Raw genomic sequence first — 20,522 nt, forward strand, 5'->3', positions numbered from 1 at the left:
AAAGAAAGCAATAATTCTGAATGATTACCTCATCGTGAAACGCATCCAGGATATTTTTCTCTTGTGTTTCATTAAACCATGAAAAAAAACTGTCACAATATCAAACAATAAATCAGAAGACTTCTTTCCTGCAGAAACTTATCTTTGAGTGCACATTCACATGCCTGGAAATAACAATGCAAACCTTTCTTCAGTAAAAGGCCGTTTATTTCCTTTCTTTTCATGAACAGGGACATTTTGAATATCCTAAATGAGCAAAAGTAACAAAAACTATGAGTTACATAAATTCATTCAGCCCAGTAACGAATCAGAATAGATACCAAAGAAGAAATCAATAACAAAAGCTACCATTCCATCTTTCCATTTGATGTTTGTTCCAGTGAAGTTTGGGTTGCCCTCATCGTCCAATGTGAATACTTTTGTAAGCTTTGCATTCTCAAAGTAGGGATTTGAGCGGAAATTCTATAAGCATGCCAAATATCAGAATGGGGGACTAAGAACAGATACTTTCATGGGTAACATTATGTATAGGAATGGAATAAAAGGCCAAAGAGACTCACAAAGGTGATGGAATACCCTGACTTCACATCTTTGAAATCACAAACATCCAAAGACTGCAAGTACTTGAAAATCTGCATTAAAAAAAGGACAAAGGGCACCAGAATTTTGAGTGTGAATAATCAAACTTAGAAACAAGAGTAATCACATCCTAGAATCTAGTCGTGAAAACAAACCTTATGATCTTCCTCATTCAAGATATTGCACAATATAGGGTGGCTGAAAAACTGCAAATGGTTATATAGTCGTCAAGCCCAAATCAATTAGAAGGCTCCTAGAACCTATAACATATGTGCAAAGAAGCTGGGAAAAATAGTAGCTGCCAGGAAAGTTTTGATATTAGGTAAAAATGAAAAATGGAAAAGAGAATACAAACCGCGGTGAGCCAAAAATCAGGGATCATCAGAATGACTTCGTTCCGCTTATCGTAAATAGGTCTACGGATCACATTGTATTTCTGCTCTACCTCTAGTACTTTTTCACTTGCCTCCTCATTCAGCTATGAAAATCAATAACAAAAATTAAAAAAACTTGGATTTGAGTATCATTTGGAGAGACTACATAAAAAACTGATAAAGAAATTTGGCAAATGAAATGATGAATTGAGACAGTCAAAGAATTGATAACAAGACAAGTCAGTCAAAGATATGGACCTAACACAACCAGACAATCACTGACTAAGCTAGGAATGGGGAGGAGGAGGGGGTGCCCCAGTGGTTATTTACAGTTAAAAGCAATGTAACATGTTCACTTCTGGTTTTTAGCTCTTTTGGGGCCAACACTTGGGTACAATAACGAATGTTCTATGGAATGTGTCACTCCGACTTTCGAATGTTGCGGGCCCTAGATGCCACTTCTAGAATCTAAGGACTAGCACATCACATGCCACAAGCACCAACTGGAATGCATATGCTTCGTAAGATGGATATCAATAGAGGAAAAGGGGAAAAAGATAAAAGATCCCTGAAACTTTTGTAATTGATTCCTTAATGAATCTCTAGACCTTAAAAAAAAATTAATATAAAGAGATTGAATCTGGTACATGGAAGTTGAACAAATTCCAAGTGTGATTGTAATGAATTGTAAATGTTTTTCTTACATAAGACCTTCCATGCACAGCGTGAACAAACATGAACATCAGTCATAGAAATTACCCTTTCAAATGTCATATTTCAACAGATCTTTTACAACAGAAGACAGGTTTTCCTTGCATCTCCCAACAGATATTCTATGTCACAAATGTCGTTCTCGGGAATTTCTCGGCAAGGGAAAATCTCGGGATATATTAATTTTTATTAATTTTTTCGGGTTTATATCGGGAAATAAACGGTAAAATTAAAATTATTTAAAAAATATATAAAAATATTAAATTTAAGAAAAGAATATAAAATAAAAATATCATAAAAATATCGGGATAATATCGCGATAACATCAGGATATTTTATGATAAAAACAAAAATATCGCTATATTTTTAAAATCTCGGGATTAGTTCGGGATTTTGTCGTTTTTATCAAAATCTCCGGATAAAAACGCTATATTTTGAAAATATCGGAGATATTTGTGACATGGCAGATATTCACCACAATCTAAATCAAAAAACCATTCTGATAAAAAATAAAGCATTTACAAATGTCGTATAAAACTACCAACTCAAGACATCCAATTGCATTTCAAAAGTTCAACTATTCAGATTAGATTGAAGAACAAACACATAAACCCAGTACATATTTCAAAATAGCCAGAAAGAGAAGTGAGAATTTCACAACACCCACAAAGTAAAATAACAGAATCCACAATGCACGAAAGAACTTTACCTAATGATCTACAAATTCAACTTATCTACATATTCAACTTACAATATATCAGAAAAGAAAAACATTTGAAAATGAAAACGAATAATCAAGGAGTAGCAGCGAAGAAAGCTATAAATTTCATAATACCCACAAAGAACAGAACAGATTCCACAATACCACTCAAAGGTTTTCAACTAGCAATACCAAAAAACTAAGAGAGAGAGCAAAACAAACACATTTTCATGAATTAATTCATAATATACAGAATAAAAGAACAACGCCCGCAATATAATCAAACAATCAAAGCCCGGAAATAAAAGTATAGATTCCACAGTAATCAACAAATGGTTGGGGTTTCCGAGACACGAAAGATTCAGAAAAAAATAATGAAATCTAAAAGGAATGATATGGGTATTGAAAGGGAGGGAATAGATTACTTTTTCAAGCTCATCTTGGACTTCCTGAAGCTTCTCTATCGAGAGAACAAGATCCCCGTCAATTTGTTCTGAACACTCATCTTCCCCTTGTGGGGTGAGCTTGGACTTCTTACCCTTGTCACCAACCATCATTTATCAATCAGAGAGAGAGAGAGAGAGAGAGAGAGAGATGATCGGTTACAATGCCATCTTCTTTGCGAAGTGCAAATTTATCTTGGAAGAGGCTTTGCTCTCTCTCCCGTTCCCTAAACCCTAAACCCTAAAAAAAGGGGTAACAAAACCGTTCTCTAGTAAATAATAAATAATAAATAAAAGGGCAGTGATAAATCGACCCCCCAAAATGATAAATCGACTCCCCATGTGTCTATCTCTCCTCTTTCTCTCTCTAACCCAGAGGAGAGAGAAAGACACATGGGGAGTCGATTTATCACTCCCCTAAATAAAATTTAAAAAAGGGAAAAGTTATGAGCACTACTGTATTTTGATGAGGGCACTCCTTACTTTATTAAAAGTACCGTATGGCCCACACCATAAGATGATCCAAACCGTCCATTAGATGGACCACAGCCTAAATAGGTTGTGCCCCAAAAAATCATTTCCACACGTTGATCATAACCCTCCGATCTGAATGTTAGAGTGTTGATCCTAACCCTCTATAGATCAGAGGGTTAGGATCAACATATGGAAATGATTTTTGCGGCACAACATATTTAGGTTTTGGCCCATCTAATTGACTGTTTGGATCATCCTATGATGCAGGCCATACGGTACTTTTAATAAAGTGAGGAGTGCCCTAATCAAAATACAGTAGTGCTGATAACATTTCCCTAAAAAATTTCAAAGATCATTGAAAACAGTCATTGTAAGGCATGATCAACTGCCACATGTATGGTGATCGGGTCTATAAATGTTGTTTGTCCTCACAAGTTCTGTCTATTGTCATTGGTCGCACCGTCATCGAATCATTTTACACCATTTATTAGACCGGGCAAAAAGTGACCCGGACCCACGGTCCACCCTGCCCACCCGTAATTTACAAACTGGGCCCAGCCGGGTAAACATTAGTGACCCCACTGCCAGGTAAACCCACGGGTGCCCATAAAAACCCAAATGATATAGAGATTTTATATGGTGTAAGCCCTTATAATCCCGTATTTTTTAGAAAGTATTGTACGGCCCACATCATAGGATGATCTAAACCATCCATGTGATGGAGAAATAGGTTGTGCCCCAAAAATCATTTCCATAGGATGATCTTGGCCTTCCGATTTATAAAAGTTTCCATAAAAAATAATGTGAAATTCCTCTATATATCAAAGGGCTAGGATCATCCAATGGAGATGAATTTTTAGGCACAACTACGGGTGTAAATGGATATTCAAAAATTCGATTACCGTCCGCATCCGAATCCGTTTAAAGTGAATATTATCCGGATCCGTTTCAAGCGGATATTATCCAAATTCGTTTATGAGATATCCGGCTTTTAGTTAATGCGAATCTGGTAAATGGTATATCCGATCCGTTTAACATCCGAATCCGAGAAGTAAATCCTTTTTATTTATTATTAATAATATTATTAATATTTATTTTTAGTAATGACACACTATCTTTTGTTTCTAAAAGAAAAGTGAACTTTCATTTTAGAAAAAAAACAAAAGCAAAAAGTGTTTTGGGTAGGAAATGAAGTAATCTCTCATTTTAAGGGCGTCTTTGGAGTTTGTCATGGCTTCTTTATGAAGCAACAAATGTGGGTTGTAGGATGAAAGAGACAAATGGATGATGGTAATTGAAAGAAGATGTCATAGTTTCTAGATAATTCTAGAGCAAAAAGGCCATAGGCATTTATGGTAAATGGATGGCTCAGATCAATTTTTCAACTTAGGGTTATATAAAAACCCAAAATGCAATTAAAATAGGGGACTTCTAAGGTTTGCAAGGAGAAGCAAGAGAGAGGAGAAAGGAGGAGGCTGAGACACCATCTTTGGCATTCCTTGGTGCCTCCAACCCCACCAAAATCCACCGCCGCGCCTCTCCACCTTCTCACAGCCACTTCCATCACCACCATTCACATTTCTCTAACCCAATCCCCATCTCCATCCCCATGCCCATTTCTCTTCGTCTTCCACAATCATTGCTCCCACTTCCCCTGTTCAAAATAGCCTAAACCCATTCCATCATATACATAAAAAAAAAAAAAAAAAACCCAAAGACCACTACCAACACCATCATCCATCCCCACAGCCTTTTTCTCTGCCTTTGTTTTAAAAGGAAGAAGAGGATCTCATATATTTTAGGGTTTGAGAGTTAATTTTGTGAAGAGAAGGTAGAGGTCTGGTTTTAGGGTTTGGAAAATTTATTCGAGGAGTAAGGAGGAGAAGAAAGATAAAGTGCTGCAATAAAATGTTCATATTTACTGGATAAACGGATACGGATAATATCCGAATTCGAACAATATCCGACGGATACGAATTTGGTAATAAATATTAAATATCCGACAAATTCCAATCCGAATATGAATTCGTATAGTGTATACTGTAATCGAATTCGGATATAGCCATATCCGATTAGAATTCGATCCGTTTACACCCCTAGGCACAACCTATTTACGTTATGGCCGATCACATGGACGGTTTGGATCATCCTATTACAGTGTGGGATTAAAATATTAAAAAAAAGTAGGTGACCCACAGGTTCACAATATACCAATTGACGCGGTTGGATTCAGAAGCGTTCTTCGGCGATCAGATAGATTTGAAAAAAATTCCTCTTCTTTTTTAATTTTTTATAGAAAATGTATAGATCTTGATCTATGCCACGAGCGAAGGGACACACAAGCTCGATCAAGCGCGTAATCCTCGGATGCTTTAATCAATGCTACGAGCGAGGAGACGAACGAGCTCGATCAATCGTAGAATCAAAGTGATGATGTTCTTGCATTCAACAAGAAATTAAGAAATGGAAGATATAGAATAAAGATTAGAACACTAATCTCTAAATCCCATGATCCTAAGAGAAAAGGTGAAGGATAGAGAAAAGAGCCAGTTCTGTCTCAAATTTCTCCCCGAAGAGAATCTTTCCAAAAATTTCAATTCTAAAACTTCTTCAAATGAGATGGGAGTAGGCTTTATATAGGCAGCCTCTAATACAACATAAAATTCCTAAACTACCCCCAATGACACAAAAGACCATTAAGGACAATTACAAGTAGTAAAATGACTAAACAAGACATCACATAAATAACACAAAGACACCTACACTAAAAGGCCATATAGGAGCTGTGTGTATCAAGAAGATGCTCCTGCATCAATTAGCTTTCCTAGGATGATGGCTAATGGTTAAATCATAGTCTTTCATCAACTCTAGCCACCTTCTCTGCCTCATATTCAGCTCTTTCTGAGTGAATATGTACTTCAAGCTCTTATGATCTGTGAAGATCTCGCACGATACACCATATAAGTAGTGCCTCCATATTTTCAACGTATATATAACAGTTGCAAGCTCTAAATCAAGTGTAGGATAATTCTCCTCATGAGTCTTCAGCTATCTAGACGCATATGCTATCACCATGTCGCTCTGCATCAGAACACCGCCAAGCCCTCTCCTCGATGCATCAATGTAAATGATAAAATTTTGACCACTCACCGGTGTGGGACTCTCGAGGCGACAGCGGGATGAGACACTGCTACCTCGATCTCCACAATAAATGGAGAGCTTTGTCTAGCTCTCGATGCTACCCTCACAATATGAGTAATGGTGTGCGATACCACTTGATTTGGGGTGAAGACCCAAAACCAAGTCGTACCTGAATAATATCCCCACACAGATCCAAAGATCTAATGGGGAACCAAAGACAAGAGTCGCTATCCAGGATGAAGGCCTGGAACCCAGAAATGAACTCTGTGTATGAATAAAGTACGTCCCAGAAGGAAGGGTCCGTGCCTGGTTACGGTGGGGAAGATGTTAGGCACCCCACTCGCCCGAGAAAACTTAGTCTCTAATGTTATTTTTATTAATTTTCATCCTCGAGTAGATGACCTATCTATAGCATACATAGCTCGGGGATGAGCAAGCACATCCACAAAAGAAAGAAAACCATCCACAACCTAAGGAGGGTTGATATCAATTCCACCCAACATTGGAAAGAACACTAGTGTTCGCCATCTCCCCTCAAATATATAGGCCAGATATACATAATACATCCATGAACCTCACATCTCTCATGGGGAGGTAGAAAAGACTAGTGCAATCCCAATATTGCATGACCCTGATACCTGTCTCCACTATAGCCTAGCAGATATCACCTAAGAATGCGATAAACATCCACATGTGTGGACCCCGATCCTGAGAGGACGAGTGCGGTGAGGGACGTGAGATTCCCCTGCAATCCTCAAAGATCTCCACATGTGAAGGAGAGCTCTACCAAGGAACTCTCAAAATAGGTGCCACTCTCACAGCATAACATGAGTGGCGATACAAAACGAATGAGATACATCCTGATCCGTAGCCAGGGCTCGAAACCAAGATGTATGTACCTAAAAATAACTCAGAGTCGCCATCCATGGATACGCCATGGAACCAAAATAAATGCTCTATCTGCAACGGATAACTAGAGATACAAAAGGTCCGTGCCTGATTACGAATGGGGAAGGTCCGAAGAGCACCCCCAATTCGTCTGAGTGCAAGCACTTGGTCTCTTATGCCATTTATTATTAACCTCGAAGAGTTTTGGGCTAAAATCATGTGAAATGAGAACAAATATACCCAAGTGGATGTCTAACTAATCATGCATGACTCGGGGATGAAATAATAAGTAAACACAACATAAATGAAAGAGATGTGTCACCCCTGCATCGCTAGGTTATGAGTGACATACCTAACTGATGTCTAAGTTCTGGTAGACAAACGCATGCATGCTACAGCTAAAGGTATAAGGTATGCGCAATGAAAGTAAATGAACACAACAAAATACGAATCACGACAACACAACAAATCCTAAACTCTAAACGATTTAGCCCGAGTCCTTGGATGGTCTGATGTTCATCCAAAGAAGCCTACGTATTCCCGCCTCCACGAGAATCAGAGCAACGTAGTTCTTCGCGTCTATGCTAAGCTAGGATGCCTAAGACACCTAGACCTCTATCATATACTCGACCTAAAAGACCGGACTAATTCTTTAAAGCTTCTTGAGCGATCACTTAGATTTCAGTGAATTGCGAATTTTAGGACACCCTATATGCCCTAACTAAAAATGCAGGTTAGCCTTAAGCTAATGCAGGTGGTTCCTACAACCTATGTATAACCAGGCTGTGTTTCCTAAGGAAAACCATGAGATCACTAACGCATCTTATTCTAGTCATCAGCCGGCGATGTGGATCGCCCAACTAATTGGACGGAGGCGCTCCTATAACTCTAGGACAAACCCCTGACTCTAAAATAAGCACAAACAAGCACACAACAAATCAAAGACAAACCTCCTAACTCTAAAAGAAACTCTCTATCTAAGAGAAGCTCCTAACTCTAAAGGAAGAGCTTTTCGAAATCAATGTGCCGTATATTCAAAAAGGTTTAAAACGCTATTTACAAAAGTTTGGTTGGACTTGGGATACAGATCACAAGCTGCACTACGTACTTCCTGGAAGAGGATCAAGCCAACATAGTTCGAAACGAACTCTCCTAACTATCACTAAAAGTAAACACTCCAACTGATTTGAGGCTTTTAACGCTTTTTCAAATGCTTTTGATGTTTTTGAATTTTAAGATATTTCAATATTTTTTGGATTTTTAAAGCTTTTTCCAATGTTTTGGATTTTTTAAATATTTTCACCATTTTGGTCAAAGACCTAAGGGAATACACAAAATCACACCCTAGGGCCAAACCCTATGGCTAATAGGGGAAACCCCTAAATCGGGTAAGCTAGTGTCAAAGACACCTGAAACAATCTAAGATCCTAAGCAAGCAAAGCTCTAGTAAGGCTGTCAACCTCTAACAAAGAAGAGCGACAACAACCTCGAGGAGAAACTCCTAACTAATGATACTAAAGGAGGGAAACGAGTCAAGGACTCTCTAATAATACTACCAAAAGAACAAATGAGTCAAAGACTCTCTAATAACACCACCAAAAGATGAATGAGTCAAAGACTCTCTAATAAAATCGCTAAAGAAAAGAAATGAGTCAATGACTCTCTAATAGTACCACTAAAGGGACAAATGAGTCAAAGACTCCCTAATAATATCACTAAAGGGATAAATGAGTCAAAGACTCTCTAATAATGCCACCACAAGAATAAATGAGTCAAAGACTCTCTAAGAAGAAATGGGGACCCTAACATGAGGTTAGGTAAACCTCCTAAAAGGGGAACTCCTTAAATGAGACAAGGCTTGTCTCCAAAGAGGGACTCCACAAATTAGGCAAGGCATGCCTCCTATGTGCAAACTCTCTATCAAACTAAAACAGGCCCCTTAGGGGAGGCTCTGAAGGAGGCTCGCCCCCAAAGGAGCAAGGCCTAATGAGACATAGCATGTCTCCTAGTAGGGGCCTAATTTCTACCGGTGTCTAAAAGACTAGTGAAGTCTACTATACAAAGGAGGGGAGCTCTACTTGGACTGAGCAAGTCCCCTAAAATGGGCTTGGGCTAATGCCTCGCTGAGTAAAAAGCTATCATAAATACACTACAAAGTGATCATAAATACACCACAGGGGATTCACCCGAGGGAAAAAAAAAGGCGAATATATCACTTCCCTTAGATGAACCTGAAAATGCATAGATGCGCTTCAAGGGGAACAAGAGATCATCATAAATGTACACCGAGAGATGATGAAAACTACTACAGATGGCAACCAATCACCATTTCAATACATCCCTCACGTCATATGCTTGCTCCGCATTCCTTGTATTCTGCTTTTGTATGGCATGCCGCATAGAATTCAGGTGTTGATGCCGGAACTGAGCCTCCAAACCAAACCGCAAACCTCTGGATAGGATGGCTGACCACATTGACTTCCACTGGGTGGGATTTTATATCTCCACCATGTCAGGCACCAGATGCATCAAGCCTAGCATCTACGAAACCTTCTATGGAAGTCCTTGAACATGGTTGATCCTCCAGATAATACTATATTCTTATACGAAGCCCTCCTAGTGTCAATTGGAGCTGATTGAATGCACTTGTCAATTACAGATGGAAATGGAGTGGAAAAATCGCTACTGTAAATCTCAGGATGAAAGAAAACCTTAACAATGTCTAAACAAGTGTAGCAATACATTTCTTTCACCTTTTGAGCTACTTCAAAAGAATCTTCTGGCGGTATATGCTCTCCTCTTTCCCGCAAGAGCTGCTGAATGAAGAGAGTTACATCCTTCCCTGCGATAGGAATAGACTTGATGCTGCTCCCAATAACATAACCATCTGGGACAGGTGCGACATGAGTAGCTCCATCTCCCACATCAACCACAACTCCTGTCATTTCACACTTGGAAGTTGTGTATCTTGCAGCAAGAGCAAGGACAGGCTACACTGCTATATAAAGTCCAGGGACATTAAATGTCTCAAACATAATTTCTCCGGTGTATAAACGATTCTTAGGAGCAGTGGGAGGGCTCTCTGTCAGAAGGAAATAATGGTCCTCTGGGTCACACCGCAAGTAATTGAATATACACTGCTGCTAGAATCTCTCCATCGTATCCCAATTCTCCACCTGACCCTGATGCATGGGATAACTAAGATTGTATGTACTGCTTGAGCGAGACCTAGACAGAGCCTCCTCTCCAATAGGGAAATCAAGATCGGCTATAACACCTGCACTGTGCCGTGCTAACCAATTTCCCTTCCCCCCCCCTCGACTGATTCAAAAAGGATTCATTAACGGCTACGACGGTCGGGATAATGATATGAACACCACATCATTTAGTAACAACCAAATTCTGCCTCACTCCTAAATATCTTTTAACGAATGCCCTTTAATCAAACATAAGTGCCAACAAACGCATGACCATCACTCTGCCAATTAAAATAATTTGCAGACGCATATATATATATATATATATATATATATATATATATATATATAGCAGGGCAAATATATTAGCATGCAACATCTTGCATGACAAAGCAGTAGATTAAAATATAATCTGAGCCAACAGGATATACCATCAAAGGATATACATGTATTAAGAGACCCACATATGAGAAATATAAGAATGGGATAAGGTGATATACAGACTCAGACATTCGTTCAAGGGCTGTCAAAAGGGTGATCATGGTTAGTGACAACATCTATAGCTCAGTGAGGAGGCTGCAATATGCTAAAACAGGGGATGAAATGTGCTTCAAACGAAGGCTGAAATGTGCTTAAAGATGGGCTGATTCAAGGGTTAACTCATGCACAAACAGGGGCCGATCCACGGGTGAAACTCATGCACAAACAGGGGATGATTCGTGGGTGAAACTCATGCACAAACAGGGGATGATTCGTGGGTGAAACTCATGCACAAACAGGGGCTGAACTGGGCAAAAATTGGGACAGATTCAGGGGCCGAACTATGGTTTTGTATTATGCCCAACATGGACTGATTCAGGGATATAATTTTATGCTAAACAGGGCTAAACATATGGAGATAATTTGTGCAGAAAATGAGCTAAACCTGTGCTAAAAACAAAGGGTGAAATGTGCTAAAACAGGGCTGAACTATGCTTAAAGAGAAAGGCTGAAATGTGCTAACACAGGGGCTGAACTCAAGGACCGAATCTCACCATCATACCACTCTACCTTGTTGAGGTCATACCACGATCAAAACCTGACCGGGCTAATTGGGGAAGTGACAATAGCACCACTATGCTCTTGGAATTAACATCAATATACTCTGTGTCATGATATGCTAATAAGATGATGCTTCAAGTTCACAAGTGCCTTACAATATGCTGATGACATCACTAAAAAAAATCAAACAAATGCCCAATATCAATAACTGCCCATTAGCATTCCTGTTACTAAGATTTAATAGTGGCCCTCTCGGTATAACCTACTATAATCCTTTTACTCTTCTTACATTAAGGCCAAGACAATTATTGCAAAGTTAATCATGAGTAGATGAAAGTCACAGCACGGCTCCCTTGTCAGGACATGGTAACACAAGATATTAGATCTAATTGCTCAAAGCATAAGAAAATTTAGGGACGTACTTCTATCCGGACATACAGATTATTGATACGGGCCTCACTTCCTTGATAACTGCACAAAATTTAGTTTGCATTTATTCCTCATTGACACCACCACATCTACTCAAATGAACCCAATTTAAACTCTGAGATTTAACCCAGAAATGCCGACGATCGAAGCTCCTCTTCCTTTTGCCCTTCCAATTGAATCCAAAGCGAGAGAAGTGATGAAAGGTATGGCCTAGATAGGGTCTGATGGTGCAGGAATTGAGAGGAAGAGGTAGGAAACTTGGAGATAAGGCTTTGAATTTTCAAGGTCTGTTGAAATCCAGGGAGCTTATTGGGGAGATGAGAAATGAGGTTCGGATGTGGTTCTTGGTCTAGGGATTAGCTTTGAAGGAAGACTAAAAGAGGATTCGATGAGATGAAGAGGTGGGTTTGGGCGAAAGTCCGATCGGAGGTTGTGGATGGGGCAGCCGGATTTAACGGGGTTGGCCGGCGGAAATGGGTTGAAGATGGGTTTAAGGGATAGAAATGGGTTTCTATGGGGGTTTTGAAGTAGGTTTCAATGGAGGTGGAAGGATGGAGGTTGTCGGATTCCGGTGAGAATCCGACCGGAGAAGAAGGGTTTGGTTGGAGGGAGTGGACGGATTTAATGGTGGTGGGTGGTGGTTGGAAGAAGAAGAAGAGGATTTAAGAAGAAGAAAAAGAAGCAGAAGAAGATTAAGAAGGAGAAAAATATAAAGAAGATGAAAGTGGTGGTGGCTTTTCTCCTCTCCCTCTTTGTTTTTCTCTCTCTCTGTGTTTTTTTTTCTCTCTTTTTCTCTGTGTTTTTTCTCTCTTTTTCTTGCAAAAATGAAAATCCCCTCCCTCAAGCCCTATTTCGCTGGGATTTAAGGAGAAAGGGGGATGATATATTTGACTCCTCTTCCTTCCCAGGCCACCTCCCCTGGTAGTGCACTTACAACTACTCCATAATTACGGGGTGGTGTCTCGAGTAAGGCAAACCCAAGCAAAATGAAATGAATTTGATCCCCCTCCTTTTCCATGGACAACCAACCCTAATGTATTTATAATTACTTTTTATACCAGCAGGGGGGACCAAGTAGAAAACAGGGGGGAAATAATATTTGTAAAAAAATATCTTCTCTCCTTTTGATCCTAACCCTTCAAATCACCTTTTGATTCAAGGGTTAAGATCAAAGAAATCCTAACCACCTAGGAAGCTTCCAAGGAAGCTTCATAAGATTCTCCCCTAACAAATTTTGTTACACACTAATCCGTATACCTCCTGTATCTCCCTGGACAACCCATTACAGAAAATTTGAACTGGTTTTCCAGGTTCCAGCGCACTCCTATTTCTAGCTAAATCGCCACCCTTGTAAACTTGCACCACGACACTTACCTCGGCTCGTTTACAAGGCAAACGTGCTCGGATTCTGACAAAATTTTACGGGAAGTTTAGTGGGACCCTAACCTAGCTCGGGAACAAATTTGGGACACTAAAACACTAGTTTGACAGGGTTTCTATCCTAACGACTCTATTAGGTTTCGGTCAAAATGGGGTGTCTACAACATGCTATAGCTAAGCAAATATGATAAGCAGATATCAACAGATAATGATAAAGAACTACAACTAAGGAGATACATGAACAGTTATCAAGAAATAATATGCAAGAGAAAGTAAGCAAGTAATGCTGCAGCTAATCATGAATAAGCATGTGCTGAAATGACGAGATCTGTGATGACAGGTTTTGATTGGTTGATCAGGAGTGGATCCTTAACATAGGATCCGAGGGATTTCCTGATGAGGTATCTTTGCTGGAGACCTGGTCTTGATGACTAGGCTATCAAACAAAAATTTCGGGGAAGTGGGGGCAGGCCCTGATTCTTTTTTAGAGATGTTTGGTTGCCCGGCAACCTTTTGGAGACAGTGTGTTGTCTCGATTCTAGTGAAGAGAAGCCGTAAGGGCTGACATATCCGAAATGGCCCTTTGGTTGCCTTGATTTGGCTGAAAGTTAACCGGAGTTGACATTGCTAGAGGAGGTTTGACAATGCCGAGGAGTCGACGTTCTATCAACAGTGTGAAAATTTGACTCTGAAGGGGATGGTGGACATCAGTCGACCGTGTCTGAAATTGGTCGGGATAAACTGAGACTTGATAAGTCCGTTGATGGCAGGATTGTACAGGCAAGGGTCCTTATCAGGGAACGATTGAAAGGCATTTGTATGCCTTGACTATACTGGGGAGAAGAAATCAATCATTTGACTTTGTGAAAGATAAACCGGGATTTATCAATCTTTTAGATGTACATCACGAAGGCAAGGGCTTTTCCAAAGACCTTGGAGTGACCTTGTCAGGACGGAGAGTGTATCTTGAAAAGCTTGGGCTCTACTGGAGAGGCTTAGGGTGGTATTGGGTCACCTTGAATATTCTACTGGGGTGGAAGAACCTTGACAACAGATTTAAAGTTTTAATTTTAAACAAAGATCTGAGGGGGACGGTGTGGACCCCAATCTAGAGGAAACTAGCGGCGAGGTAACGGGTCCCGCGTCGGTCCGTTTGGATCTCCACATGTGAAAGAAAGCTCTACCAAGGAACTCTCGAAATAAAACAGTCTATGGCGAAATATATGAGATACCTCTTGATCCGGAGCCAGGGCTCGAAACCAAGACGTACCTAAAACAAACTCAGAGCCGCCATCCATGGATAGGCCATGGAACAAAAAACAAATGCTCTGTTTGCAAGGACCACCAGAAACAATCGGGTACGGCAATTTCGCAAACAGGTTCGTTTCGCAGACAAATCAAAATGAGGAATAAATTTCAAAGGACTCAACCAAAGAAAACTCCTATTGCTCAAGGGACTCGACTCACTCATTTTTTTTGACTCTCTTAGATCTCATGTGTTATTTTTCAAGGGTATGGCCTAGCCACTCTTAGAGTATTTCGAATACCGTGTCAAGAGACACTACTCTCCTCATTCGGTATTTCCATCAAGGTTATTGTCCCTTTCGGATTGCTCGGTTTCAATGCCCCTAGTTTAGAGGAGTGTCAAAGTAAGCTTTGTCGGCGCTACTTGAACTCTGAGATTTTGCTGTGACTGAAGAATCTTCATCCGCCTCATTGATTCGCGCCTTGCAGGAAGTCATTGCTATTGACCAGATTGTCTTTTCAAGTTTTCAATCCGGCGGACCGCGTGCCCTATCTTTTGCCTGGATCGCCCTTTCGAGTTTTCGGTCCAGCGGGCTCTGTACCCTAACTTTTGCCTAAGTCGGCTTTTGGTTGCCAACTTAGAGGGTGAATGATCCTAAATTTTGCCTAGGCCGCCCTTTCGGGTTTTCAACCTAGCGGGTCTTCAGACTCGATCATTTTTTTTTTACTTTGAACCTCTGCTTGTTGCATTAGAAAGACTTTCTAGGTGGGTTAGGGTTCAAAAGGACGGGATTTGATTTTGGTTTTCAAGGTTTCGACCGAACCTGGATTGGCCAGGCTACCTACGTACCCCCATATGGTGAGGATCAGGCTGAACGTAGTTCAAGAAAAAATGCCCCTGGTTTGTTGGGTGGTTGAAAGAATATTTGATCTTGTTGGGGCTCAAAGGAGTTTGCAAAAGGAATTTTCAAACTTGGGATTTTTTATTTTGAAGGTTCAAATGGCCAAGGATGGCCTTCTAGTGTTCTGGCGTGAGATTTTATCAAATGATTGAGGTTCAACAGCTTTTGAATTTTTCTTTCTCTTTTTTTTCTTTGGAGTCTGGCAGCATTTCCTGGCAAGACTTCATCTGCACTACGCAAGCTTGACTGGTTGAATTCCCACTTTGTCTTTGGGATCTTGAACTGGTACTCGAGATTCTTTGATTCTTGGTCTTCTCTGAATGCTGAAGACGATTTGAAACCGACTCCACTTCTTGGGATTCCGATATTTCTAAGGAGTTGACGTAGGGGCACGTTCCCTTCTCCTTCTTTGTTATGGATTCCATCTTTTCTTTTCTTTTTCATTCTTTTCTTTTATTTTTTTTTTCTTTTGGATGTTCTTTTTCTTCGGGTTCCCTTTTTTTATATATATATATATATCGGGATCACCCCCTACTCCTTGACTGTTTTGACTTAAAATTCCATCAGAATATATGGCCCAAATATTCTTTTGGGGTTCATATTCTATGACCTTGATTTTGTTGCTCGCAAGGGTTCTCTCAATCTTTTCACTATCGTCACTTAATGTCTGATGCTCCCCTTTCTGAAATTTTTGCTTTTTCGACCTGATGTCTAAAGCCGAGGGACTCTTTCATTGAATAGCACTAGGGCATGCTCCCGGTTTATCCTCATATGGCCAAGCAGAACTACTTTGAACCCTCTTAGTGGGCTTATCGATTCTTCGCGCTCTTCGGGAGATAAAGTTTTCCCAATCCGTATTTCCCGAGTTTCAGATTTCGATACCACCATCGACAATTTTTGATTTCGTCTTTAAGTGGCTTTGCTCGACGCTCTTCCTCTCGTTTGACCATCTTTCAGATCTCGAGGGGAATTTTGTCTGCATCCTCTTCTGAGAAGGGTGTCTTAGTTTGTTTAACATTAGATCCAAGAGGAAACACAGAGGAAAATTGACATTGAAAACACATGTTCATTTCATTGAAAAGTTTATGTACATTGATGATACTCGACACGCAACATTGGGCTTTACATCAGACATAACAATGGATTGAATGCTCACTCGAGGCGAGCAAACACAAAATACTTAGACTTGACACTAACATGATTATTTGACCTACCAACTTGAACAAGAGAGTGGTTACACACACGACAAGGACGAATTTCAAAGAAATGACACTTTTTGGAGGCAATGGACTAGTGCTGAAAGTTCATGACATCGTGCCTTCATTAATGATGATAATGATTGGAGAGAGCAACCCTGGAGTTAGAATCTCAAAAGGGAGGGCCTCTTCGGTTTCTGTTGACCCAACTCAAATTGATCTTTAGCACCTGACAATGGCAAGGCTTTCTCTGGTATGATGTTTTCAAGGGGTTCAAGCTATGACATCTTTTCTTTTCCTTCCTATTCATTTTTCAGCCCAGAGGTGGTACAAGTAAAGGTGGTGAGATCCATGAAAGGTTGAAAGGGTAGAGTGGTTCCCATGGTGGGTGAAAGAGGTGCAACATGGTTAGATGCAGAGTTCTCGGAAGCATTTGAGTTCGAGAAGAGTGAGGGGATCCCCGTCTATCAAGTCCTAGATTTCATCATCATCTCTCTCATTTCTGCCAAGACGAGACTTTCAGTATACTCAGCCATCTGGGCAATGTGAGAGGTGAAATGGGTGAAGCAGAATTGCGGTTAAGCCTTGAAGCTGGGTGTAGACACCCCATTTTGACCGTACCCTAATCTCTCCATGTTTGTGCAAAAACCCCATCGAATCAATGAGATAGGATCTCAAATTTCACCCCAAGCTAGGTTAGGGTCTCACCAAGCTCCCTGCAAAATTTCGTCGAATTCCGAGCGCGTTTGCCTAGCGAACGAGACGGGTCGAGATTGTGCTGTAGTGTAAATCGCACAGGGGGTGCATTTATCCTGGAGAGGGCTGTGCATGGCCGAATAGGACGCGATGGTCTGTGCGTTTATCAAATTTCCACGCGCAAATCAATTTTCCGCGCGCCCATCAAATTTGGATTGCCAATATCAATTCCTAAAAAAAGCCTATAAATGCTGATTTTCTCTTTGTTTTAGAAGGAAGAAAAAAAATTTCGTTTGAGAGAGAGAAAATGAGAGAGAAAGGGGATTTCGATGCTATACCTTCTCCGATCCTTCTCCGGTCTTCACTTCAACGCCGACCATCACACCAGTGCTCCGGCTAGCACATCATCCTCATCCATCAGCCAGTACTCTCTAACACCTCAATCTCTCCAAGCTTCTCCGACAAACCTCTTCTTCTCCGACATAATTCCGGTGGGATTCCAAGCCCCAAAATTTAGATCTGAGATCTGAAAGAGAGGAGGGAGATAGATCAGAGCTTTTGCAGAGAAAGAGAGAGAGATTTAGATTTATTTTTATTTTTTTTCCCCGAATCTTATCTTCTCAGGTAAGATTCTGATTTCGGTACAAGATTCCGGCTAAGATCGGGCAAATCTCCGGCCAGTAGTAGCATTGCTCTTGTATGTTTCTTCTTTTTCTTCTTAACATAGCTTGTTATTCCTCTTTTCTTTTTTTAAAACCCTAATCCCATGATTTTAGATCGAGATCTTATTCTCCGGCCATTTCCTCCGATAAACTTGCTGGAATGTCGGCCCTGCTCCGGCCAAATGTCTTGTGGCTCATCACTTTATTGATTTTCATTGCTAGTCTCCTTGATCTCTTGTAATCTTGTGTTCTTGGTGTTAAACCCTGGATTCTTAGTCTTTCCTTTTTTAAAAAACCTAAATACCTCACAAAAAAAAAAAAAAAAAAAACTAGATCCGGTCATTCTAATCCTAAATCCGGTTATGATTTCTACAAAGAGGATTAAGAAATGATTTCAAGAAATCTGCAAAAATTCAAAATTTAAGAAGAGTACAGTTACTATCTCTGTTTTCTCTATTTTCTTTCCAATTTCTCTATTAAGTTGATTCTCACTATCATTCTCGACGAGGTCTGGCAATCTGGTTGCTCATCTCATTTCTGAAAATTTCACATATCATGTATGAGATCCGAAGGAAGAAGAAGTGCTAAACACAGAGGCATCGAGAAATTTTTTTTATCTCACCTAACCAGTCGCAAAGAGGAACACAGCCCTCACTTCATGTCTCATACATTTCAATTGAAAAATACAAGCAGAGAAACAGAGAAGAGCTTCAGACGATTCATCTAAACAGCTTTCTATCAAATCGAATTTGTGATTTGCAGAATTTTTCTTGAGGAACTCAATCAAACAGCAGCAAGCAAAAAGGCCAGAACAAGGAATCAGATTTTATCTGACTTTATTAGAAAAGTATAAAGATAATTTGAAGGTAAGGCCAATTGTTCAGTGATTCCTGCAACCTATAGTGGATTCAGCTCCTGGTAGTTTCTCCCAAACTAGGTAAGCATCGATTCTCATGGTTAGTTTTTTTTTTTTTTATATAATAACACCATCCGGTCTTGGTAATAACATTAAATGGACCGGTCTTCTATAATTTAATCATTTTTTTCTTTTAGATATTGTTTCAGATATTTTGACTGGAAGATACAATGTTGGCACGTTAAGAGTTTTATAATCTTGGGTTGTGATATCTCTGTGTCAAAATAGCTTATTTTTTTTTTAGAAGTAAAAGTGATTTTTAATAGTTGTTTTAATAAGAAGACAGGATGCGTTTAATGTATTTACCAAGGCTGAGTGGTATCCAAAGAAGTGATTCTCTTAACTTAGGCATTAATGCATTTTGTTCATTACATGAATCCGGTTTGTCTGGAGAGATAGTACGGTGTGTTAGGAAAAATATTATTAGTATAATCATGTTTTTAATGTTGGCTGTATTTTCATTTGCTAATTTTCATCAAGTCATATACCCAGTTATTTTCAAACATTAATGTATGGTAACATTAGGCCATGTTGTTCCCATTATTCTCCTGATGCCAATATGGCCCTGTGTTCTTAAGGGTATGAATTCTGGTCATTTTCTGATGCTTTGGATTAAATGGTGATTGATGAGCATGATGAACATGTTACAAATATTAGGTAACTCAGTTTATTTTGTCTTCATAATACAGTGGTGTAGACACCCCATTTTGACCGACCCCTTTTACCCAAAACCGAATAAATTCCTGAAATCGAGCAAAGTTTCGAAACTGATTCCAAAGGTCCCGAAGTCAAATAAATTCCCGAAGAGCTGAATCCCCAAATTCTTGAAGAGCCGAGTCCCGAAATATCTTAAAAATTCCCTATGGCGAAGCTTGTTGAGCATTTTTGTAGCCCGATTTTTTTTTTTTTATTAGTAAAAGAACAACCATGCATACACTAGAAAGGGGGTTGTCCAGTTAGGAAGAGGGAGTGCAGGTATATCATTTCCTATCAAAAGAGAGGGGTGAATCATATAATAGGGGGTGTGCATAGGAGGATGGAGGATCGAAATTTTTGTTTTTCTATATATAAAACCTATCGAGTTAGGGCAGAAAGGGGGGGAGCCGCTGGATTTTCTCATTTTTTGGGGGGCAGCCGCAAGAACGAGAGAGAGAGTTGCAGGGAGAGGGGCTCCCTCTTCATTTTTAGAGAATATATAGAGGGAGAGGAGAGGCCATCACCGACCATGATTTTTGGCCAGCAACCTTTTCTCCTTCTTCTTCTTCCCCACCTCCGACTCCATTCCTGCCGGAGCTCCGGCCTTGATCCGGCCATTTTTTGACCATCTTCCTCTCCGCTCCACCAATCCTCTTTCATTTCACCAAAACCCCCACCTCCTTCCTCTGCTCAATCTCTATTTTCGCCATCACCGACCATCATCACTACCCTTATCTTCATCTCTCCCCAACTCCGGTCATCTTCTCCGGCTGTCCCGCCGGAGATCCAACCGTTCCCATCTTCTCCGAGCACTCCCCTCGCCGCCGGCCAACACCACCGCTACCAGGTATC

General features: G+C 40.2%; 1 protein-coding gene and 1 pseudogene across 2 annotated transcripts in view; both read right to left on the minus strand.

Annotated features, from left to right (window-relative positions):
- Window positions 1–3,084, minus strand: part of LOC143888430 (NAP1-related protein 1-like) — a 32,412-nt gene extending 29,328 nt beyond the window's left edge. The window contains exons 1-7 of one of the 2 annotated variants that reach the window (XM_077392840.1): window positions 2,790–3,076; window positions 935–1,057; window positions 735–785; window positions 561–632; window positions 349–462; window positions 185–246; window positions 29–89 (exon numbers count right to left, since the gene is read on the minus strand). In XM_077392840.1, coding sequence (XP_077248955.1) covers window positions 29–89; window positions 185–246; window positions 349–462; window positions 561–632; window positions 735–785; window positions 935–1,057; window positions 2,790–2,921 — 615 coding nt within the window. In that variant the 5' untranslated portion in view covers window positions 2,922–3,076. Of the gene's footprint in view, window positions 1–28; window positions 90–184; window positions 247–348; window positions 463–560; window positions 633–734; window positions 786–934; window positions 1,058–2,789 lie in introns of both variants that reach the window. The other variant, XM_077392842.1, reaches the window with a different exon arrangement.
- Window positions 3,085–9,657: 6,573 nt separating this feature from the next.
- LOC143888924 (actin-related protein 3 pseudogene) lies at window positions 9,658–10,691 on the minus strand (annotated as a pseudogene).
- Window positions 10,692–20,522: the final 9,831 nt, after the last annotated feature.

This window comes from Tasmannia lanceolata, unplaced genomic scaffold, assembly GCF_043159265.1.
Source record: "Tasmannia lanceolata isolate RefF3 unplaced genomic scaffold, GAP_Taslan_0.1 ptg000012l, whole genome shotgun sequence".
NCBI lineage: Eukaryota > Viridiplantae > Streptophyta > Magnoliopsida > Canellales > Winteraceae > Tasmannia > Tasmannia lanceolata.